The 26,445-nt window shown below is 39.4% G+C and overlaps 1 protein-coding gene across 1 annotated transcript in view; it reads right to left on the bottom strand.

The window, feature by feature from the left end:
* Positions 1-1,952: 1,952 nt before the first annotated feature.
* Positions 1,953-26,445, bottom strand: part of KCTD3 (potassium channel tetramerization domain containing 3) — a 59,053-nt gene continuing 34,560 nt past the window's right edge. Inside the window, exons 10-18 of the mRNA XM_065401482.1 lie at positions 22,969-23,084; positions 12,696-12,783; positions 12,417-12,533; positions 10,910-11,080; positions 8,055-8,210; positions 6,276-6,372; positions 3,356-3,540; positions 3,132-3,270; positions 1,953-2,517 (exon numbers count right to left, since the gene is read on the bottom strand). Of these exons, the coding sequence (XP_065257554.1) occupies positions 1,953-2,517; positions 3,132-3,270; positions 3,356-3,540; positions 6,276-6,372; positions 8,055-8,210; positions 10,910-11,080; positions 12,417-12,533; positions 12,696-12,783; positions 22,969-23,084 (1,634 nt within the window). The remainder of the gene's footprint in view (positions 2,518-3,131; positions 3,271-3,355; positions 3,541-6,275; positions 6,373-8,054; positions 8,211-10,909; positions 11,081-12,416; positions 12,534-12,695; positions 12,784-22,968; positions 23,085-26,445) is intronic.

Raw genomic sequence — 26,445 nt, forward strand, 5'->3', positions numbered from 1 at the left:
TAAAGCTGGTTCTCACATCACCACACCAAATACTGCATACCTATTTCTACAACCCCACTGAAAGTCTGAGCCATAAAAACAGCTCGGAACTTTCAGCTCACTGGGTGAACTTGCAAGGTTGACTTTACAAAAATAATTGTAAAATGAGCCAATTTGATATGATGTCATTAACTAATACACGATGCTTTCCACTTTGAATTTTTCAGCACAGAATTACACTGACCTCAGTCTGAGGATCCAATTTCCCCCCTATATTTTATGGAAAATGACATCAAGAGTAATAACCAAAACCACATGCTATAACACTCTACTACGAAGAGCGCTGCGTAGCTTGAAAGATTGTCTCTTTCAACAACAGAAGTTGGTCTAATAAAAGATATCACCTAATCCACCTTGTCTCTCTAATATCCTGGGACCAACATGGCTACAACCCTTCATTCTTTAAAGAAGAGGCTAAAAATGATTCTTTAGTAAAGAACTAAAATTTGAGGAAAGAGAAAAGGACATTTTTCTCCTTAGCTCATTTGTTTTTCCATTTCTGTAAATCTGCAGGTCTTGATGCATTTAAAAATAGCCAAAACTTTATACGTCACTGCTCCTAAATGCCTGGCAGACTGTCCTAGTGCATAACCAACCAAAATAGCCCCAGCCTTACCTGGTTCAAGACACCAGTGTCTCGGGTCCTTCAAAGCTCTCATCCAAATTTGTGGAAACTGTCTGCAAAGAAACTGACGTATGTATTAAGGACTGCAACTAGAACAAAAAACACCCTCACACTAAACAAAACTCAACTACTTAGTATTTCCAGCTAAAGTCTGCACATTATGGCAAAGCAACGTATCTTCATAAAAATACATTAAAGTTGCATGGGAGGTATCCACTTAACTCTGCATGCCCTACTTTTATTAAAGTTTAGTACTACTGATGCTGTAAGGAAGATGTGGGGGGACTTGAATCCAGTATTTCTGGTTGAGGGCTGAAACTCCCATGATCTAGAAGAGCATAACACCACTATAGCATTGTTGTACAGCAGCAAGCTTAGAAGAGGAATGTATGAATAGCCTAGTAAGTTTTCTAACAAGAGATATTTAGTCTATTTCTTAGACATTAGTGTAATATACAATAATGAGCAGCAAAATGTGTGCTTTTTTCCCCCTCCACAAGAGGTTACAGTTTATAATTTCAGGTATTTGAAAGCTCTGCAAAGAGAAATGAGGAAAAAAGTACAGGTAATAACATTCCTTTGCATTTTAATATTAGGACCAAGATATGCAAAATAATGTTTTAGAGCATCTGTAAGCATAAAGACTTTTTGAATGTGTTTCATAAACAAAAGAATTGTAGCACATAAATGTCAAATTTATCAATACTGAAAAACAACATAGTCGCTCTACAAACAAGGCAAACTTCAGCAAGAGAAGCTTTTCTAAGTGATGAAATAGCTTTTAGCACCCAGCTAATTTTCTATTAACTTGAAGGAGGTGAAAGGACACGATGGGTGACCCCAAGGAATTGCAAATAATATTCATGGTAACTTTAAGGGCCAGTAAGCAGGTGACAGACATTTAATATTTTGGTGATTGCAAAGGGAAGGTCCAGTAATGGGACTTAGAAAGTTACCTATAAAACTCTTCCTTTTAAAACAAATACTGTAGTGCATGCTGGACTGCATAAAACAGGATTTTACATCAAAGTTTTGTACCAAGTATTGTTTGGCTTTATACAATATGAAAATGAAGTACATCAATTTAGAGTATGTTTGCTGGTTGTGCTGTAAACCCAAGTTGTTGAGATGCACTATGAAAACTTATTACAGTTTTAACTCTTTCAGTTAGAGACACTCAAATGAAACCTTTTTAAAGGATGAATCTGTAGTGTAAAAGTTACATCCAGTTAAGTGTTAAACTTTCATCTGAACCCTTGAAAACAAATGTACATCACTTTTAGCATTTTCACAAGCTATAGTCTTGGCAGGCAGAGTCACTTTTCTTGTGGCGTGGAGAAGTGGTAGTCTTTGTGGGTGATGGGGACGCTGTACCAGGTGATTCAGGTCCTCCTTCCACAATAATTGGTGAAGACACCAGAGGAGGTACCTTCTTTCTTCCCAGGAACCCTCCTCCATCAAATCCACTTTTCTTTTTATTCTCTTTGTTCTCACTTTCATCATCTGGCCCTCTTTTCTTCACTTCTGAAGAGCTTTCAGGCACTTTCTGAACCTCTGCCCCAGCATCTGATGATATTCTAGTAGCTCTTACTTCAAGTACTGTTGCCTTTTTGTCTGTTGGATTGCTCTCACCTGCTGTCTTCTTCATTTCAGCTTGTACTGGACTCAGATTGCCAGTCTCAGGGACAGCCTTGTCCACCATATTATTGTTCATATTAAAAGTCTGAAAGTCCTTGTAACTGTGAAAGCTCTCAGTCCGTCTTGCCCTTGCTAATAAAGGACTCTCTCTATATGGCCTTACTGAGCCATACGTAGCAGCTTCATGGATGGTTTCATGGTGCTGTAACTGGAGGCTGAAAACAGATTCAACAGTAAAACATTTCTCCCTTCTTTCTCATGTCACGGGTTACAACAAATATTGATGCGAACGAACATCGTCACCCGCCTCAGAACAGACTTCAGCTTTGAAAGGTAAGAAACATGCAGCAGATTGTTCCTTCTCTCTAGCCAAATAGAAAACCATTTGGAATTTGTGAAGAGTATATTGGATTCCCAGATGTGTTACAGAGCATACACATATAATCCATGGGAATAACACTTCTGAACACCTGAGGCCTGATATCCTGTCAGCTGCATGCGTGTTACCCAAAGAGAAATATGATTTTTGAGGGAGGATGTTTCAGAACTATTAATCCCAGAGCACACTCAGCTGTGCTTGTCCTATAATTGGCAGTGGAATGTGCTTAGGATTTCCAACCTGCCTATCTCTGTGAGCAAGGGCTCACTCATTCCCTAAATTGTACACATGCAACTCCAATGGGAGCAGTGTCCCAAAAACATCAGGGCACTTATTTAGGTGCCCAAATATGGACGAAGAGTGCCTAAAATTAGACACTCACGTTAGGCGAAAACTTTCAAAGTCTTGGCACACATAGCTGATAGTATATCCTGTGGATATCTGGCCTACCTAGAGCTTGAGTCCCGCAGACGGCTTTGCTGAACTACTGAAGTTGCTGGACTGATGTTAGGAGTAGCGCAGCGTGAGGTGCTCAGATCACACTGATCAAGCAACTTAAGCAGCTCTTCTTCTGTCGGACCCCCTACATCTTAGAAAAGAAAGATAGTGGTCACTGATCACCTCTAATGCAAGCATTTGAGCCGAAAAATAAGTTCTGCTATATTACAACCTACCCTTCTCTTCACTTTTATTAACCATGTCCATCGCTGTGGTCAAATCCCACATCTGAATACTGCCATTTGAATGACCTGTAAAGAGGTAACGTCGTGGTCTTGAGCCCATCCTACTGGATCCTTCACATTCTCGTACAGTAAACGAAGAAATTGTGGTACAGTCTACGGCCTGGATCTCGCATATTCTACAGAAAGGCATTTAACACAATTACAGATTATAATCCTAACTATCGCATCACATATCCTAGAGGGCAATTGTGAGGCTTAATTTATTAATATTAAGATTTGTGATCTCTGGATAGAAGGTGCTATGGTTTATTTTATGCCGAATTACACCTTCTCTTTTAAAATCCATTTCTAACTCATAAATTTTTTTGCAGTTCACTTCTAAATGTTACTTTTAGTAAGATTCCAAAAGAGAAGGGAAAAGAGTACAGAGTAGCTGCTAGACATTTAAAAAAAAACCAACCCCATAATTAGTTTCCTGCATTCTTATGGAATCTGTGTTACAGATTTCCCGATTCTAGGTTTGCATGTGCTTCTCCAGAGAGAGCTGGGCTCAGGATGTGTTCAAAGTCAGCACCGTATATTAAGTATTGTACAAGACTAGTATGTAATTTCCAACTGCTGCGAGTTTTTAAAGTTTACTGAACAAGTTCCTTCAAACATGTCACAGGTACTTGTTCTCATAGAGAAACAAAATCCAGGGCAACTCTTAATTTAAAAACTAACCAGTTTAAGCAAAAAGTTTATTTACATTCAGAAAATTTCACACCAAGATGAAAAGATAAGAATTACATGAGAGGAAAAAATGAGGTTCGGAATGAAATGACTCAAGTTTAGGGTAGCTGTGATGTCACTCACCCAACAGTGAAATCAGGAAGCCTGTAAAACTTGGGGATGTTAGCCACCTCCTTCCTGTTCCTACTTATTGTTCAATTTTTTTAAAACACTTGAGGACAAATTCCACCACCTTCATAGCCCATGGTGAGTACCTCCATACTGTGGATTTAGCTATATGGCAAGTAACTGTGTGACAAGTCAGGGTATGACTCTACAGCACAGTGACAGCTCCAGAGTGCGTAGCAATACGCTAACCTGTACTCCAAGACTCTCACTGCGCTGTAGAAGTGTCCATACCGGACATTAGCATGGGGCAAGCTGGTGTGCTATATATTCACACCCTGACTTGCCAGGCAGTAACTTACCATGTAGACAAACCCTAGGAGTCATCTAATCCAGTCCACAATAGATTTGCTTTTTGCACCTCCACTGTGTTTTTAGAAACACAGTGAACAAAACAAATAGGATATTCAAACTGAAACTTTCTCCTGCATTGTATGAATTAAAGGGAAGAGAAAATGGCGAAGCAATGAGAATTCCTCTTTTGCTTTACTCATAACTATTGAGATTACTGTGGCATCAAAATTTTAAATTGTGGCTTAATTAAGTTATCAGGGAAGAATAGTCTGATTAGAATACAGAGTCTGCCATAACAAAATAGGACAGGGAACAAAAAAGAGGTTGGAGTTGAAAATGGTTTTGAGTTATTACTTTGTTAAAATTTATCCTAATATGACACCAATTTTAATAAACATTTGGCAGTTTCTTCACTGTGTATGCATAGAACATTAAATCACAGTGATTTATAACATTCATTGGGACAATAATTTGGCCTCAAACCATATTACGGGCTTCTAATGCTATTTGCTTAAAAAACAAACAAGCTGTCAAATGGATAGCCTAGGTGCATGGAAAATGTACTCTCTTGATTAATTCCTTTAACAGTTACTTATGACTATATGTAATGAACTTTGATGCAAAGAAGATTGATTTTCTTAAAGGGTTTGTATTCATTACAAGATTAACCGATGATAGGCCATGTGTTACAGATAATAGGTACTAGTGAACTACTATTAACAGCCATGGCTGTTCTAGCACTTTCAATTTAAAACTAGTATCCAGGGCTTTCAAGAGCATGTTAACTACTGCCACACCAGCTTTGGCTTTCATTTATTTTAAAACTAAAAGTAAGCAGAGAATCAGTTTTTTAATGAACGGTAGCAATACACAGCAACATTTGGAAGAACAGAAGACCCCTCTAAAGTCAGGAATATAATTAAGCATCCATTAAAAGAGTACACTCATAGTTTGCCTGCAGCCAGCTTGCATTTAACTTGCAAAGTACAATTTTATTGTTATGCTACAAGTGAAACCCAAATTGATTTTTTTATCCTTATTTAGCCCCTTTCATCCAATGCTAATCAGCACTTTTCAAATATTTACTAAGCCTCTAAATATCCCTGGAAGGTAGAGTATATCCATTTTACATATCGGTATAGAGAGACATCTTCACTAGCCCAAGGTCACAGCGAGCTAGTAGCAATGCCAGAAAGATAACCTAGGGGGGTCCTTACTCCCAGTTCCCCGTTTTGCCCACTGAATGAGGACTGGGAGTACCGAAGCAAAAAGTCTATTGAGATTATCTATCCAAGGCATTTAACTCAGTTAACTCTTCAAGGTCTTTTTCAAGCAATACATTGTATAGTAAAAGCAAAGCCAAAAGGGTTCAAACAATTTTTTAAGTTGCCTTTCAGCCAATTACACTTTCTATGTTTTTTTGAAATTATTCTCTTTCTTGGGAAGTTTTTCTGGTGAAGTAAGTAAAAGCAAAACCAGACACCCCTTATTGTTGGCACTGATAATGAAACTAGAGCAGAGCAACCGTATGTTTACATTAAAGTGATTATACCAGTCAGATACCCACATTAAATCATAAGTGAGAAATGAGTTCTATACAGCATCTTTGTGCTTTGACTTGCTAGCACAAGTATCAGAGCCAACAGTCTTAGTGTCAGCTCTTGGATAAGTACAATAAGTGGATTTTATCAGAGATGCAACAGATGACTTGAGCTTTTACCTTTTCCCAGTAGAAGACAACCTGACAAAGAGTTTATTAGTGACAGGAACAACTTTTTGGATGAACACTTGTTGATCATCACGCTCTCCAAATGGTCCTGTAGTTAGAAAGAGAAACTAAGTATTTCAAAACACATTACTCCAAAAAGTTATTGGCAAAAAAATTAACCATTCCTATCCTGTCTAGAAATAAAAATTACTCACACAGATTCAGTCTGATTAAAGGAACCAGGAATCTACACTGATTCCTAGTTTAGCAAAACACCACACTACTTTTGCATTGTGATGTATAATTACTGACACGTCACAATGGAAAACCCAAACTGAAGGGTTACCCAATTATTTTGAGTAATTCTGAACTACCAAGGAAGATGTTCACTTTAGACTGTCAAATCAATTTGATGCATTTTTGTTTTTTTAACAGAAAATAAACCCATATCTGTGTAATTTTCCATTACTCTACTATAAAGGGTTAATTTGTTATGATGTACTGCAAGAAAATATTGATGGGATCTGAAATATGATACGGGGCCCATCACCTCTGGGTCACGAATGGGACCAAATTTTCTAGGGTCTGATTTTTCATGATTGCTGAGCACCTGCACCTCCCTCTAATGTCAAGCGGAGCTGCGGGTGCTTCATAAAATTGATTTTTTTTTTCAGACCCATATTGACTGAAAAGTTCTTTATAGCTGTTTAGTAGCCCCTGTGAAAGAGGTTGGAGGCCTTAATTCAATTACTAACAGATCGCCCATCACATTTTTTGTTTGTTTGCTTTTTTTGGGGGGGGAGGAAGGGGGGGGCACTAAACTTCTTAACAGGAAACAACCAAGGGAACCTTGTTCTTGAAAGTGGATGGCATCTCCATGTGTAACATTTTGCACTAGTCCAAGACCCTACAATACCAACACCATAAAAAGTTAAGAGCAAATTGTTGTTTATCAGTATATGTATTACAGGAGTATCTGGAAGCCTCAATCAAGGATCAGTGTTCTAGTGTGCTAGGTGCTGTATAAATAAAAGACAGTCCTTGCCTCAGAGAGCACAGTTTAGGATTATAACAAGAACTTTCGATGAATAAAAAAACACACACACACAAATGAGGATGGCTTTTCAGCTTGCTACCTGCCTACCCATTCAGTGTTCTGTAAAGAGCATCATGCCACATTATTAGTCTTCACATAGGGTTTTCACAATTCTGTTGGTTTCATAACCGTTTCAATGTAGTTTTGAAATGTAATAGGAGTATAATGTTAAATATTAGACTCACATACATAAGCTTAATTTTTGTTTAATTTACAAAATGTGATAGCACATTGTGAAACAAACCCAAAAATCTCATGCAAATCAGTTCTAATGTATTCTTTCATAATCTCAATCTTGTTATCTCTCGCTATCGAAAAGGGTACATTAGGTAACCAACAGATTTCTAGGTAATTTATAGGAATCACAAGGCACAACTTCTCTTAAATGGGTCCCTCTGGGAAACCACTTTGCCCAGTACTGTAAAGTGAGTCTATGGAAAGACAAATCAAATTAACTCTAGCTGAAATCAGTTTTCAAACAGGAATATTATAGATATGCTACAGTATTATCAAAATGCAAGCTGATTATGCTGTAATTACTCTGGTATAAATCAGACTCACACACCTGATGTCAATGGAGTCACATGAATGTGAAGCAAGAGCAGAAATCAGGCTAAATGCCTCCAATGAACCTTCAAGAGCACAGTAGCCCTCCAAAAGTCCAGTACGAAGTAATGGAAAAACATTTTTCCTACCTATGTCATTTCCAGAAGAGTAACTACCATGGCTCTCTGTTTCCTCCAAGGACAAGATTTTGAATGAAGCTAAGGGAGTAGACCCAGGCTGTGTGGAAATCATTCCTCTGAATCGAGTCACTGTCCATGTCCGAACATGGTTGTTGTCGGCACAAACTAGACAGAAAAGAAAAAAAACAAAACAGAAACATTGGAATATTTACAAGAGATGAAAGACTGTTTTTAAAAAACCTTTTCATTTATAAGCCATAACATTTAGGAGGTAATTAAAATTATCTAGGGTTTCAGAGTATCTCTACACAGCAACTAGACATCCGCGGCTGGCTTGTGCTAGCCGACTCAGGCTTGGGCTGTTTCATTGCTATGCAGACTTCCAGGTTCAGGCTGGAGCCTGGGCTCTAGGACCCTGCAAGGGTTTCTCTTTGCTGTGTAGACATACCCTCAGTAATTAAAAAAACATTAACTTCTGAGCAAGTTCAATAAAATGCATTCAATCAAATTGCGATAACAAAATGAGAGGAAACTGTGGTCATCAACAGTTAAATTACTTATTTTGTTTTCTGAATCAAAATGCTTATGAAAGCCTTAAAAGTAGCAATACATTCTGAATAAATTTGGACTGTAAACGTTACAAACATTTGAAAAGTGGGTCCTGTGCATACTGCATGTACTGTACAACTCCTGACTTCTAACATAGTTTTGGCAGTGTGTTATAAAAGTCGCGGAGCTTTTCTGCCTTGGTTTTCCCATCTATAAAGTAGGAATAACATCATCTGTTTACTACCCTGCAGTGCTGTTGTAAGGTTTACTTAACATGTGAAGGTGTACATCTTACTGTTGTTGCAGTCCAGGACCGTCCAGAGGATTCAGGTGGTCTGGGGCAAAGCAATTTTGGGGATGCCTTACATAAAAAACTGTTGTAATACTATAGAATACTATATTTTCGTGGGGGCCCCTGTGGGGCCCGGGGCAAATTGCCCCCTCCTCTGGGCGGCCCTGGTCCCTTCTGGCTTTAAAATCCAATTAAACCTACGTACTACAAATTATTTTAACACATGAAGTTACAGTGTTTCAAAATGACTATTCAAGAACAAGCATCTTGGGCTAAATCTACACTTACAGCAGTGTGTAGAGTACAAATACTCCATCTGTAGCTACACGCCACAGTGAAAGGCTCCAGTGGAGGGGAAAGGCTCTGGCAGCTCCCTGTTGCTGGAGCCTTTCACTGTGGCAAAGAAAGGCTCTGGCAGGGGGAGGCAGCGAGGAAAGACCGCTTTCCCCGCTGCCTCTGCTCTGCCAGAGCCTTTCACTGCAACAGAGAAAAGCTCCAGCAGCATACACTACACTGCTAAAAACAGCAATGTAGACGTAGGGGGCACTGCTTAGACATGTCGAGATCTGTGCAGTGTACAGGCGAGCCTCATCGTACGCGGGGGTTCCGTTCCACGGTTAGCGCGTAAAGCAAAAAACGCGTATAGTCAAAATTACATTGAGTTGAATGGCGGGCGGAATCGCCCGCACTACAGGTACAGTATTAAAATTGTTATTTTTCACTTTTTTTTGTTGGTTTTTTTTTTGTTTTTGCCGACCGCGTAAAGCTGAAATCGTGCATGTTAAATGCGCGCAAGATGCGACAGACCTGTATATACCCTGGGGGTTCCAGCATATAAGGCACTCTGTTCTATTTGCCTAAGCCACGTCTCACCATCTACACTGCTCTTTATACCTGTGCTAGCTGGGTGTGAAGTGTCTGTACTCTACACGCCATTGTAGCCTTGCATGCACTGACCATTAAAACAAATGAAAACATATTTATTTCAGTCACATATTCAATTAAATTTGAGTTTATCTGAATGTGAGCATATTCAAATAAAGACATTTATTGCCTTTACAGCAAGGATTTACACAAACACACACACACTCAGGAATTCATTTAAACAATTTCTTATTTTCTTCCATTTCTTTAAAAAAATTTAATGAAATTCAATGCAAAAATAACCCACTCTGTTAGACGGTGTTATGAATAAGCTCTGAAATGCACAAGAATCATATTCTATTTTATGATTCTCTGTCCATGTGCAAGATACCTCCACCCAATTTACTTAACTGGAAATTTACAGCTATATGCACAACTGTTGGTTCTGATAATAGACTGGTATATGCAGAGAATTAGGTTAATTTAACCCATATTTTATTGCTGGTTTCAGAAATTAGTATCTTTTATTAGACATTTTATTTTTTTTCTGGAACAAGCTTATCATGAATTGCTGCAAATAGAATACAATATATTGTACAAATATTAAATGTCTTATAAAGACCAAGATTAGGACAAGCATATAGATCAGTGGCTCTCAAACTTTTGTACTGGTGACCCCTTTCACATAGCAAGCCTCTGAGTGCAACCCCCCCTTATAAATTAAAAACACTTTTTTATATATTTAACACCATTATAAATGCTGGAGGCAAAGCGGGATTTGGGGGGCGGGGAGGGTTGACAGCTCGCGACCCCCCATGTAATAACCTCACGACCCCGAGGGGTCCCAACCCCCAGTTTGAGAACCCCTGTTATAGATAATTTTAACCCAATTCTTGTTGTACGCAGATGCTAAAAGGAGATGTATTGTAACAATAGTATATTTAACGGAAATCTCCTTAAGTAAGTTTGCAATGCCATTAATTTTTTTAGAAGTTTTTTTTTTTCTTAATATGCTGTTCTATACGTAATCTACTATGTTTAGTAATTCCAAATGATGGGATTTGAAGAAAAGGAGAGACAAGGAGCATGAACATTAGAAGAAATAGAAAAGGGAGAATGAGTGACACACACGTGCATCTGTACATACAAATAAGATTACCTGACACAAGGTGTTTCTCAGACAGCATGATCTTTGTAACAGGACTTCGATGAACTGTAAAGGTCTGAAAAAGTTGAGGGCCTGACCCAACTGTTTCAGGATGCTGTACAATCACTCTTACTGCTCCGGAGCTGGTGCCATACGCAATCTCAATCCAATTACCACTTACACCTACAAAAGGCACAAACATTGAGATGTTTTAAACCAACCACCATTCCTCAAAGGGGGGGAAAAGTTACATCGGCAGATCTGTAACACTGAATAGCTACTTATTTTAGCACAAATATTTAAGTTCATTAGCAAGTGTAAATAACGTCCTAAAAAGGGTTAAATTAATTTTACCTACTCTGCAAGTATTTGCTATCTACTGTTGCGCAGTATGCCCCAGTGCATCCTGCCATTCCCCAAAACAAAACAAAAAAAGCATATGAGGGAAGAGACCAAGCAAATCCCAAAACACATACTATACGCCGGTTCCTTGCCTGTGGCCCCAAAGAGGCATTTCAGTGCTTTTTAGAATTTAGAAACATGGAGACTAGCACCTGTATTGGAAGATTTACTTCTCCTTGTGGGGGGAAGACAATTATATTAAGGAAGAAAAAATGTTGTATTAACAATACAGGTATGGGAAAGATAAACAAAAAAAAGTTGATGAAATGCCTAGATCTTCATCTGAAAAAATATCTGCATCCCACATTTAAGAGTAATAACTTTCATATATCAGAGTTTGTTTTGTGGTTTTTGCTTTATCTCCAAATGGTTATGACAGTTCATGAAAGAGTGAAGTATGAGCCAGTAAATTGAATGAAGTTTATCAATGATGTAGCATTATTTTTTCAGTAAAACACCATCATGTCTACAATATTCTGTTATACTTTTTTTTTAATTCCTTAAGGCTGGGGATCACTCCATCTGTTCAGAACACACAAGATCAGAAGAGCAACCCCAAACTGTCAAGATTAATAGTGGGAACTTTGATCTGAACCCATGTTATGGTCTCTTAATGCCCTTTAATGCTTGGGTGCAGAGACTCCTGGCAAGCAACTTTGGCACAGTCTGACCAAACTGGAACAGGACACGCAAGACTGTGGCGCCTTGTCCACATAGCATAAGGACCAAACTGATAAGAGTGTTGGTGCTTTTGAAAGTGAAGGACTTAAAGTGTAGAATAAGGTGCTGTGAATATCCTCCTAAAGAGGTCTGGGAATGCAACTTAATCCAAACCAATACTATCTGTCATTCCAAACCGTAGTATATCCTTTCTAAAATATTTTTTTAATTAAATTCAAATCCAGGTTGACAGTCTGTACACCAATTTTAAGACTAATGAAAATTAAAATGACGATTAAACACTGATAACTGTTTTATAATGGAATATAGCATACAATCCTTAAGTAGCCTTATCAGTGCTACTGCTGTTAGACATCTAAAATACTTTTAAAATATGAAAGTGAAAGCTCTATGTGCAATGAGTTTCAAGGGAACGTAAATGATGCATGATACAAACTTGTCTTGGGTGTGAGGTAGACACTGAGTGCTGTAATGGCATCATTGGAGGGATCATGATAAAGTTCTGTCACCAGAAGATCATTATCCTTCATTCGCAAGGGAAACTTCTGCATATCTGCATAAAAAAATAAGTGATATCCAAATAAAAAACAGCAGAAATGTAAAGTCAGTTCATAATAATGATTACACTTATGAACAAGAGATAATATTCTTGTTAGGAATAATTATTTTACAAAATTGAACATTACAATATTAATTTTGCTGTTTTTGTTCTTACCAATGTAATATATAGAGCCATTGTTACAGCCCAGCAGTAGGAAAGATCCAGCAGTATCATAGCTGGTGATAGGGACAACATCCTGAACCTAGTACAACAGTAAATAAAATATAAAACATTAGTTCACCATTTTCTTTCAATTCTAAATGTAAGTTCATTTGCAATTTTCTTTGCTGTTTCTTGTAATATTTTGTTTTTAAAAAATCATTTTGATTCTTATACTGTGTGTAGCACCATACCACTATTTAAAAAACACCACAAAAAAACCCTTCCCACCACTGCCCCAGGTAGAAGTTTCAAAAGCTCTCAGCATATGCCTAACTCTTCTTCCATTGAAATCAATGGGAGTTCTACCATTGAATTCAATGGGGTAGAGTTAAGCCAGCACTGAGTGTTTTTGAAAATCCCACCCTAAATATGCACATACGGACACAAAGAGAAACATGGCAACTAAAAGCTGTAATTATTGTAAATCAGAATTATGATACTGTCAAAAGGGAAAATACCAACATTAACTATTTTCAAAAATTCAAGTTTCTGCTAGAGCACTGTTTAAATAGTACATTCTAACTTTTTATATTATACGTATATATATTTTAAAATCCTCAGAACAGATTTTTTTTCCCGTCTCCCTGCTGATTTTTAGCAAGGGAGAATTAATAAATTCAAGAGCAACCATTTCAAGTGTATTTGAGCCTATCCCTTCTCCTCTCCCGCCCTGTGGAAACTCCTGCCTGCCAGCCTCTCCAGCAGCAGCAATGTTGAGAAAGGGCCTCCCTGTCAAGTGATCTATGGAAGGAAAAACTGGTCTCTTCCAACTCCCATGTTTCAGTCATTTCTTAGCCCCACAAAGGGAGCTCAAGGGAATGAAAGGGGATCTCTTGTGTTCCAAGAACCCATTGGGTTCCAGTCCCACGCAGAGTCGGGACTACGAAGGCTGTTGTTTCCGAGTCTGAGACCGAAAGAATGTCTCCTTTGCCTGAGATCCCCACGCAGAGACAGGATAATCAGCTGCTATGTTTCTCCCTGCCCCGTATGAGAGTGTGGTCATTATACTTGCACATGAGAAAGGAAGCTCAAGTCACTATAAAAAAAAAAAAAAAAAAAGTCAAACTGATTTTACATAGAGCACAGTCAAATGCACACCATAATTAAAAAAAAGATTTTCCCCTCAACCACTAGTTCAATTTCAGTCAAATTAGTTGCTGTCCAGCTATACTGAAAGAAGGGCAGGAGACACTTGATATGAATTTAATCAGGCCGCAACTTTATTATTAGATGTCTGGAACTACCTGGCTGATAAAAGTGTACAGTGCAGGCAACTCCATGTTCATTCAAATAACTATCTGGAGATTCCACCAGCTCCTGTTCATTTTCCATCCAGGTCCCCCATGGCTTGGACCTTACCATCCACTCTCCCTCGTAGGAGAGTTAAGGTGGGCTATAAGAAAAAGGGGGTTGGCTCCCTGCCATACCAATCATAGGAGCCCCAAACAGCCTTCTCCCCGTCCCTCCCATTCCGTTCCGTTCCTTTCCTTTAACCAGCAGATCCTTTAACCATTTATCTGGTCACTGGATGTCTTCCCTATGGAGTACCTATACTGGATATCCACCCTACACTTACAAAATAAGTTGCGACAGATAGTCTAACCACTTTTCCTCCTCACCATAATAGGTCCTCCCTGACACCCGCTGTGGGAAAGGAGAAAAAACTCCACTCCATCAAAGCCAATATGAGGTGAGGGGAAAATTCCTTCCCAGTCCCCCCCAAAAAGAAACAACTAGTGCAATGCCCACAGCAAGACCTAACCCAACCTGATAGTCGCACCTTCAGGGGAGGGAGGGTGGGTGCTGCCTTGCCTGCTGCTTGGAGAAAGGGATTCCAATGCCAGGGTGTGCACCTTTTAAAGGCTTCCACCTTTACGTTCCCAGGGGGAGTCAGTGCCGCCAACCTGACCACCCCCCATCTTTTTGCAGCAGTTTCTGACCTCCTTCCTACCCCTCCCCTGCCATAAAGCACTGCTACCTTCTTTCAGCAAGCCCGGACAACATCCATCCCCCCTGCTTCAGGTATGGTGATTACTCGTAACATTAATTAATGAAATTTTCAAACTAAAGGTATTGTTTTGTGAAGCTGATGGTGTCCTTTAAATCCCTTGGGAAAGAAACTATTTACATAATACCCCTACCATGCATCAATGCATAGGATAAAGAAAACATTTTCAATACAACTAGTTCTTGTTATTTTCTGTAACTCACATTTACTCAAACTCACATTTGGTTTACAAATAATCTGCAGAATTACAGCACTTTCAGATTCTCTGTTAGGCTTCACAAAAGAAAACAAAATATTAATTGAAGATATCACTTTTCTTCCAGAGGGCAAACTTCCTCAGTACAGACTGCCAGAGTTAAATGGGTGGGTTTATTTTATTTAGTTTAAGTGATCATTCCCTTTTCTTGCTTCTCTTCACCAGTATGATGCACAGTATCTGAGCTAGGTTTCAGCTTTATTCTTGGAAGGTGCTCAGATATTACTATGATGAGTGCCAATATAATAACCTAGATAGATATTTTAATATTGAGCTACTGCACAAGAAAATTGAGCAACAACGTCAAGAATAGCAACTCATTTAGACAATTCTTTCATAGGATTAGTTGAAGTGCACCATGTCAAATTCTTACTATACACAGTAAAATGGGATACCAAAAGAATCACCACAAATAACTTGGTTTTTAAAAACCCACGAGTCCATACTTGGAATTCTTAGAACACTGCAACACACCTTCATAATGGTTCATTAGTCTCCCGAGTTCAGATATTTAAGAATAGAAGGACAAAAAACCCTTCGTTCCAACAAGCTTATCAAGCCAAACAATTACCCTGAGGTGCTCTCTACTGGATTGTATGTGACGAGCCTAGAAAGGAAGATAGATTACACCGGACCCTCGCTAGAACGTGGGGTTTTGGATCCATCCGTGGTCCTGCATTAACGCAGGGACTGCGTTATAGCAGGGAACGCATTACCATGGATTCCAATTAAGGTAATTACATTTGGGATTCATGCGCGGTCCCGCGCTATAAGCGGATTCGCGCTATATAGACGCGCGTTCTAGCGAGGGTCCGCTGTACTACAAGACATCAAGCAGTTACCACTATTGCAAGTGGAAGAGAGTAACAATTCCATCAGAAAGTGGGTGGCAACTTGTCAAGGTAACAGCTAAACCACCTATCGTAATCATCTCTGTACAATATTCCTGCGACGGTTCAGAAGACATCTAAAGAATCTAAAGGAAGACACTGGCTGTTTCTTGAGGACTTCCAGAATGCTACTAACAGTGCTTGTGCACAGATAGAAATTACAAATATCCTGATACTGTAAAGAAAAACATGGAGCAAGAAAAATAGGCTCCACATAGTGAACCGACCTGAGCAGCAAAACAGGCCACAACAGAAGGAACTGTATAGGGAAGGAGAAGTGTGTGTTTAGAAGACAACTGAGACTCAGAAACTGTAATTATAGACAAATAAATGTCCTATGTGGGGCAGAATACTCCAGTCATCTCTCAGGGAGTTCAGGTTGCTTTCCCTGACCTCCAGCCAAGATGTGTCTGTTAGCTTGTGTGGGTTTTTTATTTGCATTAGACCAGAGGTCGGCAACCTTAGGCATGCGACCCCTCAGGGTAATCCACTGGCGGGCCACAAGACATTTTTATGATGACCGTCCGCAGGCACAGTCCCCTGCAGCTCCCAGTGGCTGCAGTTCGCCATTCCTGGCCAATGGGAGCTGCGGGAAGCCATTGGCCGGGAATAGTGAACCGCGGCCACTGGGAGCTGCAGGGGGCAGTGCCTGCGGATGGTCAACGTAAACAAAATGTCTCACGGCCCGCCAGTGGATTACCCTGATGGGCCACATACTGAAGGTTGCTGACCCCTGCATTAGACATTCAAATAAAAATAAGATGGAGGAAAACTGTAGCAGTAACCAACAGAGTCAATGGATACAGGCCCTGCTATGTGAGGGGGTATAATCTACTGTAACCAAGTGAGAAACCAGGGGCAGGGTGAATCTTACCAGGTCTCCTCTGTCTCATCTTTATTACATTCTGTGCCTGGTCTACACTAAGGACCATTTACAATCAATTCCCACCACAATTAACACCAATTCAGTTGCATCTTTTTGGCAATGTTGGGAGTCCTGGAGTATGTGGCTGGTATTGGCAACATGTCAGCTCTGTGTCAACTAAACCAGCCAAAAAACATGGTGCTGGAAAGGACTGCCAAAGGCCCTATATTAGAACTATATTAGCCCTCCTTTTATTGTTAATATTGGTGCAAACAATATGAATTTTCTGTAAAAATTCCCTAGTATAAACAAGAAAGGAAGAAAGAAAAGGAATTACAGTAAACAAGGCAAGAGATGATGATGGCATGGAGAAGTGGTCATGTGTTGGGACAGAAAGGATTAAATGGTAAGGGAATAAATTAGCATTTGAATTACACTGTGAAGTGGTAAATATTAGGATTGTTGTTGAAAAAGTGTATAACCTCAATGAAGCTATGCCAATTTGAGCTAAGGATATGGCCTGCTGAGTGCTAAATTCTCTATTATGCTTATTAGAATGCACAGTGCAGCAAGGTACACAAGTGCAAATCTTCAAGCTTCTGAAAAAGTTTCAGACTAAGGGCTTGTCTACACTGGCACTTTACAGTGCTGCAACTTTCTCATTCAGGGGTGTGAAAAAACACCCCCCTGAGCGCTGCAAGTTTCAGTGCTGTAACGTGCCAGTGTAGACAGTGCAGCAGCACCGGGAGCCACGCTATTCCCCTCGTGGGGGTGGTTTTTTTAGAGCGCGACTACACAAGCCAAGTTAGAGCGCTGCTGTGGCAGCGCTTTAACGCTGCCAGAGAGTCTTCAGTGCCCTAACTCGTCCATTAGGTCCTGGCAGATAAAAATATTAGATATTTTAGTGGTTATACTATTTTCTCATCATTTCATGCTATTTATCCAAGTAAATCAGCTATAGAAGGAAGCATCTGTTGTAATGTGCTTTGAGATCTACTGATGAAAAGTGCAATACAAGAGCTAGGTACTATCATCTGTTGTAAAGACTTTTGCCCTAGTCTACATTCTAATAAAACTGAATTTCGATGGCCACCTCCGGTAGCAAGAATGGATGAAACTCCATTAAACTCAGGAATACCACAAATTAGCATATCTACAGTAAGCTTACTATAGGTTCTTTCCATTAGCTGGCCACGGGGGGGAAGTCATACTAAGTAATGGATTGTTCACAAAAACAAACACAAACAACACTGAAGGACAAATTTCTGACCTCTATTAAACCACGTCTGAAGCTGATTAAAACAGAAATCATGAGGAGACTTTCAAAAGGTCCAAAGAACTCAACTTACTGGGACCTCCAATAAACCTAGCAGAGTAAAATTCATTCTTTATGATGTGCTAGTGCTGCTGTCTCACAAACAACATTTTTCGGTGCTCCTATACAACAGACACTTGTGTTTTTCCTCAACTTGGATTGACCACAAAAAGCAACATTTTCAGACCCTGGAAATTTTTGATTTGGTCAAATTAATCCTTTTATAGCACAGCTGGATTCTCTGCCAGCTGCCTAAGGCTGTCTACACTACGAGTTAGGAGTATTATTTCCCTGCTCATGTATACACAGTCATGCACTAGCGAGTATAAGTAACAGAGTAGCTGTGGTAGCAAGGGTAGTGGCAGTGGAGGGACGGCTGAGCTGTGCCGAGTACATACCCACTGGTTTCAGCTGGAGTACTGTGTCCAATTTTGCTCACCAATGTACAGAAACTAGAAAGGATCCAGAGGCAAGCGACAAAGATGATCAAAGGGATGAAAAGCAAGCCATCTGAGCAAAGGCTGAAGGAACTGGGCATGTTTAGTTTGCAAAAGAGGAGATTACGGGGCGGGGAGGAGGGAGACAGGATAGCAGTCTTCAGACACTTGAAAGGCAGCTATAAAGAAGATGGAGAAAAGTTATTCTCTCTTGCCATAGAAGGTAAGACAAGAGGCAATGGGTTCAAATTACAGCCTAGGCGATTTAGATTAAATCTCTGGAAAAGCTTCCTAACTGTAAGAACAGTAGGACAATGCAACAGACTGCCTAGGAGGTTGTGGAATCTCCTTCACTGGAGGTTTTCAAAAGGAGGCTGGATCGCCATCTGTCTTGGATGGTTTAGACACAACAAATCCTGCATCTTGGCAGGGGGTTAGACTAGATCACCCACTAAACTATGGGTTGGGACCCCAAAGTGGATCATGACTCTATTTTAATGGGGTCACCAGGGCCAGCATTAGACTTGCTGGGACCCAGTGCTGAAGCTGAAGCCCCCAAGGCGGCAAGGCTCAGGCTACAGCCCACTCTCCCTCCAACTAAGGCGGCAGGGCTTGGGCTATGGCCCCTTCTCCCCGCACCCAAGGTGGCAGGACTCAGGCTCCGGCCCCCTCCTGGGGTCATGTAATAACTTTGTTGTCAGAAGGGGGTCAAGGTGCAATGAAGTTTGAGAACCCCTGGACTAGATGACCCTTAAGGTCCCTCCTAACCTTATGATTCTATGTTTGTATTTGGCACAGCTCCATTGCCACTACCCATGTGACCGTGGCTACACTGCTATTTCATACTTGCGCTAGCTCAAAGAGAGTTACCACGAGCATGTGTACACGAGCAGGGGGATCAGCCTCCCAGCTCATAGCGTAGACATAGCTTAAGTGACCAAATGATGAGCAATTTTTACCTGGTAGATGAGAACTTGAGATACATCTAGAAATAAAACTAAAATTACATGACAACAGTTCCTACTTGCATAAGTGACTAGAAATGAGCCACTGAGAATTACTATTTGGCAGACTGAAATCTTTATGTGAGCAATTTAATATAGTGTTGCCAATTTAAAAAATTGAAAACTCAACCTCCTCTAGCTGTTTACACATTACTGATTTTCATTGCTAGATTATCTAATGCCTATAACCTTCTTGCTATATCATATGCCATCAAAATCTTGCCTGGGGAATGCGCATTAGGGAAAGCCACCTCAGCTAGTCTGCCCCAGTCTCTGAGACTCAGGGAGGAGATGCCAGAATCTATTATGGATACAGAAAAAATTATAACATCCTGAGGAGGAATTATATAAAATGCATAAGGATCTCTCTTAGCTAGAGGGAGAGTGGCTGGAAGAGAAAAAACTTCCTTAAAGTAGAGCTTGAACTATGGGCAATTCAGAAAGAAGGGATGGGAAAGCATCGACTAAAAGATGGCTTGTAAGAGGATGGAGTATTTATTGTGTTTATATCAAGATCACAGGACACTGTAACCCCCCTGCCCAATGTAACTGAGAATGGCTCTCCCAAAAAAGGCAGAACAAGAACCTACTGAAGCACAAAGTTTAAATGATTTTTTTGTATTAACGACTGTGGGTTGCGAGGAAAGTATTGTATGTTTTCTAGTTTGTGAAGTAGGACTACAAAAGCGCAAGAACTAGCACTGCATTTTAGGAGCATGCCCACTGTAAGTGGAAGTACATTCTGTTGGCTTTACATAACATATTGTACAAGGTTATAATTTGCATTCCCTTTTCTAAGGCTACATCTACACTACAGGGGGGGGGTCGATTTAAGATATGCAAATTCAGCTACGCGAATAGCGTAGCTGAATTCGACGTATCGCAGCCGACTTACCCTGCTGTGAGGACGGCGGCAAAATCGACCTCCGCGGCTTCCCGTCGACGGCTCTTACTCCCACCTTCGCTGGTGGAGTAAGAGCGTCGATTCGGGGATCGATTGTCGCGTCCTGACGGGACGCGATAAATCGATCCCCGAGAGGTCGATTTCTACCCGCCGATTCAGGCGGGTAGTGTAGACCAGGCCTAACTCAAAAGGGAGCAACTCATGTCTTTGCATAGGCCTTCTTTGTATGTTCCAAAGCTAGTTAATTTTAAAAAAAACCCTGAAGAGTAAGGGAAATAAACGGTGACATCTACTTTACGAAAACTTCTTCATTTCCTTAATTTATAAGGTCTTTTCCTTTATGCTATCTTTGGGAGTCTACGTGCTCTTGTGAAAATTTGCTGTTCCTTTTCAATGAGAAATCCTGTTGCTATAGACATAAAATTACCCACTTTTAAATTTAAGTACTACAATCAGGAACCCCATTTTGGTCTCGACCAATTATTTTTGCCCTCGCAATCTTCAAAGGCTTTACCAGCAAGTTCTTTAACAGGGTCTAAGAAAAATGTTTTACTGCCAAAAGTAGGTGATCAAAAAGTATAGTTAATTGTTTCATAAATTTATATTAACTTATTGATTTCCAGAATTTGCAAATTGATGTCCCAGAAGCCTGTGTGACTAACCCTCAAGAACCAGAGTTCTGAGACAGCTGCGATTCAGAATTCGGACACAGAATTACACAAGGGTCGGGGGGGGGGGGGGGGGAACCCTTTTACATCTTGATAGGGATAGTGAAAGTTGTCAAAAATTCCCTTCCTCACTAAAAATAAATCCCACTGACACCAGAAGGGAACCTCAACCAAATTCTTGTGACAACCCAAGGACTCTAGCAGCTATTACAGGTAGTGGTCTGCTGAGGAGATACAGAAGTCTTAGAAATCAGACTAGGAACAGTGACCATATTAAATTTCTATACGGAAGGGCAACTTTAACAAAGCCTCTTAAAAGATATTTATAATACACTGCTACCGCGATAAAACGTGACCCGATATAACACGAATTCGGATATAATGTGGTAAAGCAGTGCTCCGGGGGGGGGGGGGGCTGTGCACTCCAGTGGATCAAAGCAAGTTCAATATAACGCAGTTTCACGTATAACGTGGTAAGATTTTTTGGCTCCCAAGGACAGCGTTATATCGAGGTAGAGGTGTACTACCAGAGCAAAATCACGTGGCACAGTGCAGAGAGCTGCAAATTCAAATCTGGACACTCATCCAAATACTTCAGAGGGAGAGAATATTGATAGTTACTCAGTTAGCAGAACTGAAAAAAATTTCAAATTCTTGCCTTGCAAACACACCTATCTATGAGGTCTGAAAATGAAAAAGGAAGCAAAGGAGGGAATATGAAGAAGCCAATTCTTTTTCCTAAGTTGACAGTTCCTTTCACCTTGTTCCACCAGCATATTTTGTGAAGCTTTATCCTAATCAAAAAGTGGCATTACTTCAAAAATATCTCAAATGGTTTCTTGCATTTTGCATTATGTCAATTTAGATTTTAAAAAGGCCTTTGAGCTTGTTTCATTTGATGCAAACATATTAGGTCAGCCTTCACTATGTAACTAAAGAACTGTGCCGTGTTGGTTGCCTTTTTGCGCTCTCTGTGTTATTCATTGGCAGGATTGTTGCTAAAGGGCCAAATCAGAACTTAGTCAACTAGTGCTATGGCAGTCGCGGGAGTGAGCCTCAGGTCTGTTCTGCCACTTGAGATTTGCAAGACAGCCTCTTGGATTTCATTACATTCTGTCCCTACGTTGTACCATGGAGACATTCATCTGGCTGTGTTACAAGGTTTGTTTCTTGCATGAATGCCCAACTCTTCCCTCAGTCTTGTCTGGAATCCAAGAATCTCTATTCCTGTTGTCAGAATGCATAATATGTATAAAAAAAAAAAAATCACAGCACATCTATGATGTATACAGATATAAAATAGATGCTTTTGAGGCATGGTATACGGTGCTATCAAAGGAAGAGTCTCAGTTTGTGCCATACTTTTCATGGTCCCAAAAGATTTGCAAACTCACATCTGAAGTTTTGGATATGCTCCTCTGAGAACTGCGGCCACTTTTCATTGTAATATATTAAATTTCCTATTGGAACTACATATCTGAGTTCAAGCATGGGGTCCCATTAGGAAAACAAAGCTTTTAAACAAGTGGTAGTGGCTAAGGGAGGAAGGTTCTGAAGACACTCATGGATGACATTTAATATTTTTATATGCCTAAAAGTTCTCTTTTTATTTAAGAGCATAAAGAAATGGAATGCTCAATAGTATTATATTGAGATAAACTCTGAAAAATTCTGAGACAAAATACCTAAAGGCATGATGCTTAAAGATATCAAAATGAGAGGCACAAGTCAGAGTCTTACAATATTAAAATGCTGATGTAAGAAAAATAATATTTATGCATTATCTGAAAAAAATGGACTTTGTTCTTGTTTCCTCATAAAACACATCAGTTTTTGATAAATACCGATGTATTAATAAAATGCTTCAATTCAACACACCTGCCAGTGCTGAGTCACAGCATTCCATACTCCCACCTTCCCTGTATGACTAGTAGCCACCAGCTGGTTGCCAATGAAGAAGAGGGCATCTACAGGGACTCCAAGACTGAACACTCCTATAAAAAACAGAGAGTCTATGAAGCTTGTTTTCAGAATAAATACAAAAAAGGAAAAACAGTAAAGATGGAATCTCTCTATCCTCTCTTCAGACACATAATGAATTTAAACTACTTTTACTTCAACATGCAGTAATCTGCTGATGCAGTCAATGTTTCTTTTTGGGAAAAAGTGATGTTGCAAAATAATAATAAATTCCTTGTTCCTCTATAGCCACCTGTATCCTAAGGCCTAAAATCATTTATGAACACCAACTAATGAAGGATCAAAATACTGTACTAAGCTCTAATTTGAAAACAAGCTCTAATTTATAAACGTACAGTTAAGCTGATCAGAAGTGCTGTCCACAAATAACGAAGAGCTTACACAAATTTGGCAAGCACTGTCAAAAACATAACTAATAGCGATATGAAGGATGCATGATATTGTCTTTTGAACAAATTCTTTTAGGAATATAATGATCAGAAATTAAAACAAACTGGTTTCCTTTTTTGCTATGGAAGCCACCTCTGTACCTAAATGAACTATTACAGGCAAATATAATTAAGCAAAAAAAAATATCACTTTTACTTCTTTCTACATTGCAGAAAGATGCATCTTGTGGTTATTATATTACTAGGAAACAGACTCCAACGGACACACATTTATAACTAATTCTGAAAGATGTATTTATCAGGATACACTGGAAGATCCCTTACAATGAACATGATTTTTGCAAGTGCCCAGATTTGGCTTTTGGAAATTGTTTTTGGTGGCATTTGACCAATCGTCACAGTAATTCCTGCTTCTAAGTCTAAAACATCTCTTCATGATCAGCCAGTCATAGAAACTGCAATTGCTTAACAATGAAGATTAACACTGTCAAAAAATAACAGCCAAGCATGCATGAGCAACTCAATAATAAAATTAACAGTTTGCTCAAAAAATATCAGTATGATAAGAGTTGTTCAACCAATAATTAGGGATATTTGAAGCAGTACTATAGAAATAATAGGCCCTTATTTTTTCCTTTTTTAAAGTCTTGTCTAAATACCTTTATCTACACATTTCTCACCGCTTCACCACCACCCACTATGAGTGTGACTGGTACTTTCACTAACATTCACCCAATCACTACTCCGATTACTGGAAGTTAATCAGTACTGAGATCAAAAGATGCTCAAAAGACAAGAAACTGAGATGAAGCTTTGATGTTCAAATTTTTTTGAATTCTCATTGTTATCACATGAATAGGGAACTGAGTCAACCTACATACTGCAGCTGACTCATTTCACTTCACTGCAACACTTATTATTTCCTTCTAGTGGCACTAAGATATCACAATGGCATTCAGGCCAGGTCTACTCCATAAACTTACACTGGTATAACTACGTCGCTCAGAGGTGTGAAAAATCCACACACCTGAGCAATGCAGTTATACCAACCTAATCTTCAGGGTAGCTGCACTATGTCAACAGGAGGGCTTCTCTCGTGGACATAGCTACCGCCTCTTGCAGAGGTGGATTAACTACGCTGACAGGAAAAGCTCTCTCCTCGGAGTAGTAGCATCTTCACTGAAGCGCTTCAGTTGCCCAGCTGCGCCGCTGTAGCATTAAGTATAGAACTGCCCGCAGTCTCTCATTCAGGGTCTAATATGACTGGTACTGACTGACAAGCTTAAATGAGTTTACTTATAACATTTAGTATGAAATCAAATTGTTTTTGAAGAGCCACAGCAAATCAACATTGAAGAGTTTTCATAATTCTCCAAGTTTGTTTTCTTGGGGGTGATTTGGTAGGATGCTTGCCAGCTAGATCAAGCAGACAAGAAGGAACTCAGCACTAAATACTGTAGGGTTGTAAGCATAAAACCTATCTTCTTTCATTATAAAACTGCTCGTTAGGATACGTACACTGCCAAGTAAGGAGTTTCTGAATGTATAGTTGTCTACTGTACTGACATTTACCGTAAGTTACACAAAGATCTTATACAGCCACTTAAATGTTTTAATAAATAATGTAGTGGCATATCTCCAAGAGTTGTGTAAATGCCTCTACTAAAACTCAACAGAAATCTCTTGAAGAGTATTTAAACACTGGAAATCCCAAAAAAAACCTTTATTTGGATAAATTCAAATGTCAAAAATCAAGATGCCATTTCAAACAAAAGAATAATAGTCTACTATGCTCTATGATGGCAGTCAGTAGGCTTTTTAAACACTAGTGCTTTAATTATGATGCCAAATGATTTTTCAGGTCATGGGGTATCATCTCTGATGCAGATTATATTCAGCAGTACCAGGCACATAAAAGCAGGCAATAATAAAAAAAAAGGGAAACAACTAGAATTGATTACTCCAGAGAAGGATAAGGTTCAGGGAAATCAAGGAAGACAGCTTGAATGGTCTGAAGGAATTTAAAGTGTCACTCCTGCTTAGGCTCAACAATCTTGACGGCCATCTACAGGGAAGACGATGGTATAAGTAATGACAGGTTCCTGTCTTAAGGGGCCCTCTCAGTAAAACACTGCTTATAGCAGCAATCCAGCAGTGGTGTCCTACGTAAGTAATATTGAAAGGAGTACAGCCTCTGGGAGAGCTCTATCATGGAGATGCCAGCCCTTGCAATTTTCTGTGGATGGTGTTGTCAGGTTCTGAAGAGCATTTGTAACAACAAATTGTTTCTTTTACAGGACATGGAAAAACTACTGCCTCACTATCCCAAGGCAGAGCTTCAAACATTTGACTCTGCAAGAGAAATAGGCCAGTAAAACTTTTATTCTTGTGTTACTGGATTCCTTAGTTTAACTGAATTGGGGGAAGTGGGGAACCCCACACATTTGAGTTATAATAGCAATTTAAAAACGGAAATGTGGAACACTTAGTTCGTAACATTGACAAACACACACAATACAGATGGCCAGAATGTTTCAAATAAAAGGAAAACTATTTTTTTTTCAAGACATGGAATTTTTCATAAACATTTTGATTTTTCCAGAGTTTTCCCATGTTCAAAAATATGATACCAAAAATAGTTAGCCTGTTGGTTGCTCTGCAAAAAAAATTTTTTTTCTTGATTTCTGTTTTTTTGTTGTTTTAGTGACACTAAATTTTAACTGGTCAACTTAGACACATAGCAGGATCTTTTCAAATCTGAAATATTGTTATAATCATTTTCAGATCTTAAAATAAAAAATCTGTTTTCAAAAAATGTTCAAAACAAAAGCTATACTGTTATATAACCATAAAAAATGTTTTTGAATTCCTGCCTGTGGAATATTTGAAGATCCGAGATAAAAACAGAAAAAACTTTGCAGGTAAAGTGCCAGCTTATGAGAAAATTTTAACAGTTAAATTAACCCAAACATATTCATGTGCTGAC

The sequence above is a fragment of the Emys orbicularis genome, chromosome 3, assembly GCF_028017835.1.
Source record: "Emys orbicularis isolate rEmyOrb1 chromosome 3, rEmyOrb1.hap1, whole genome shotgun sequence".
In the NCBI taxonomy this organism is placed as follows: domain Eukaryota; kingdom Metazoa; phylum Chordata; order Testudines; family Emydidae; genus Emys; species Emys orbicularis.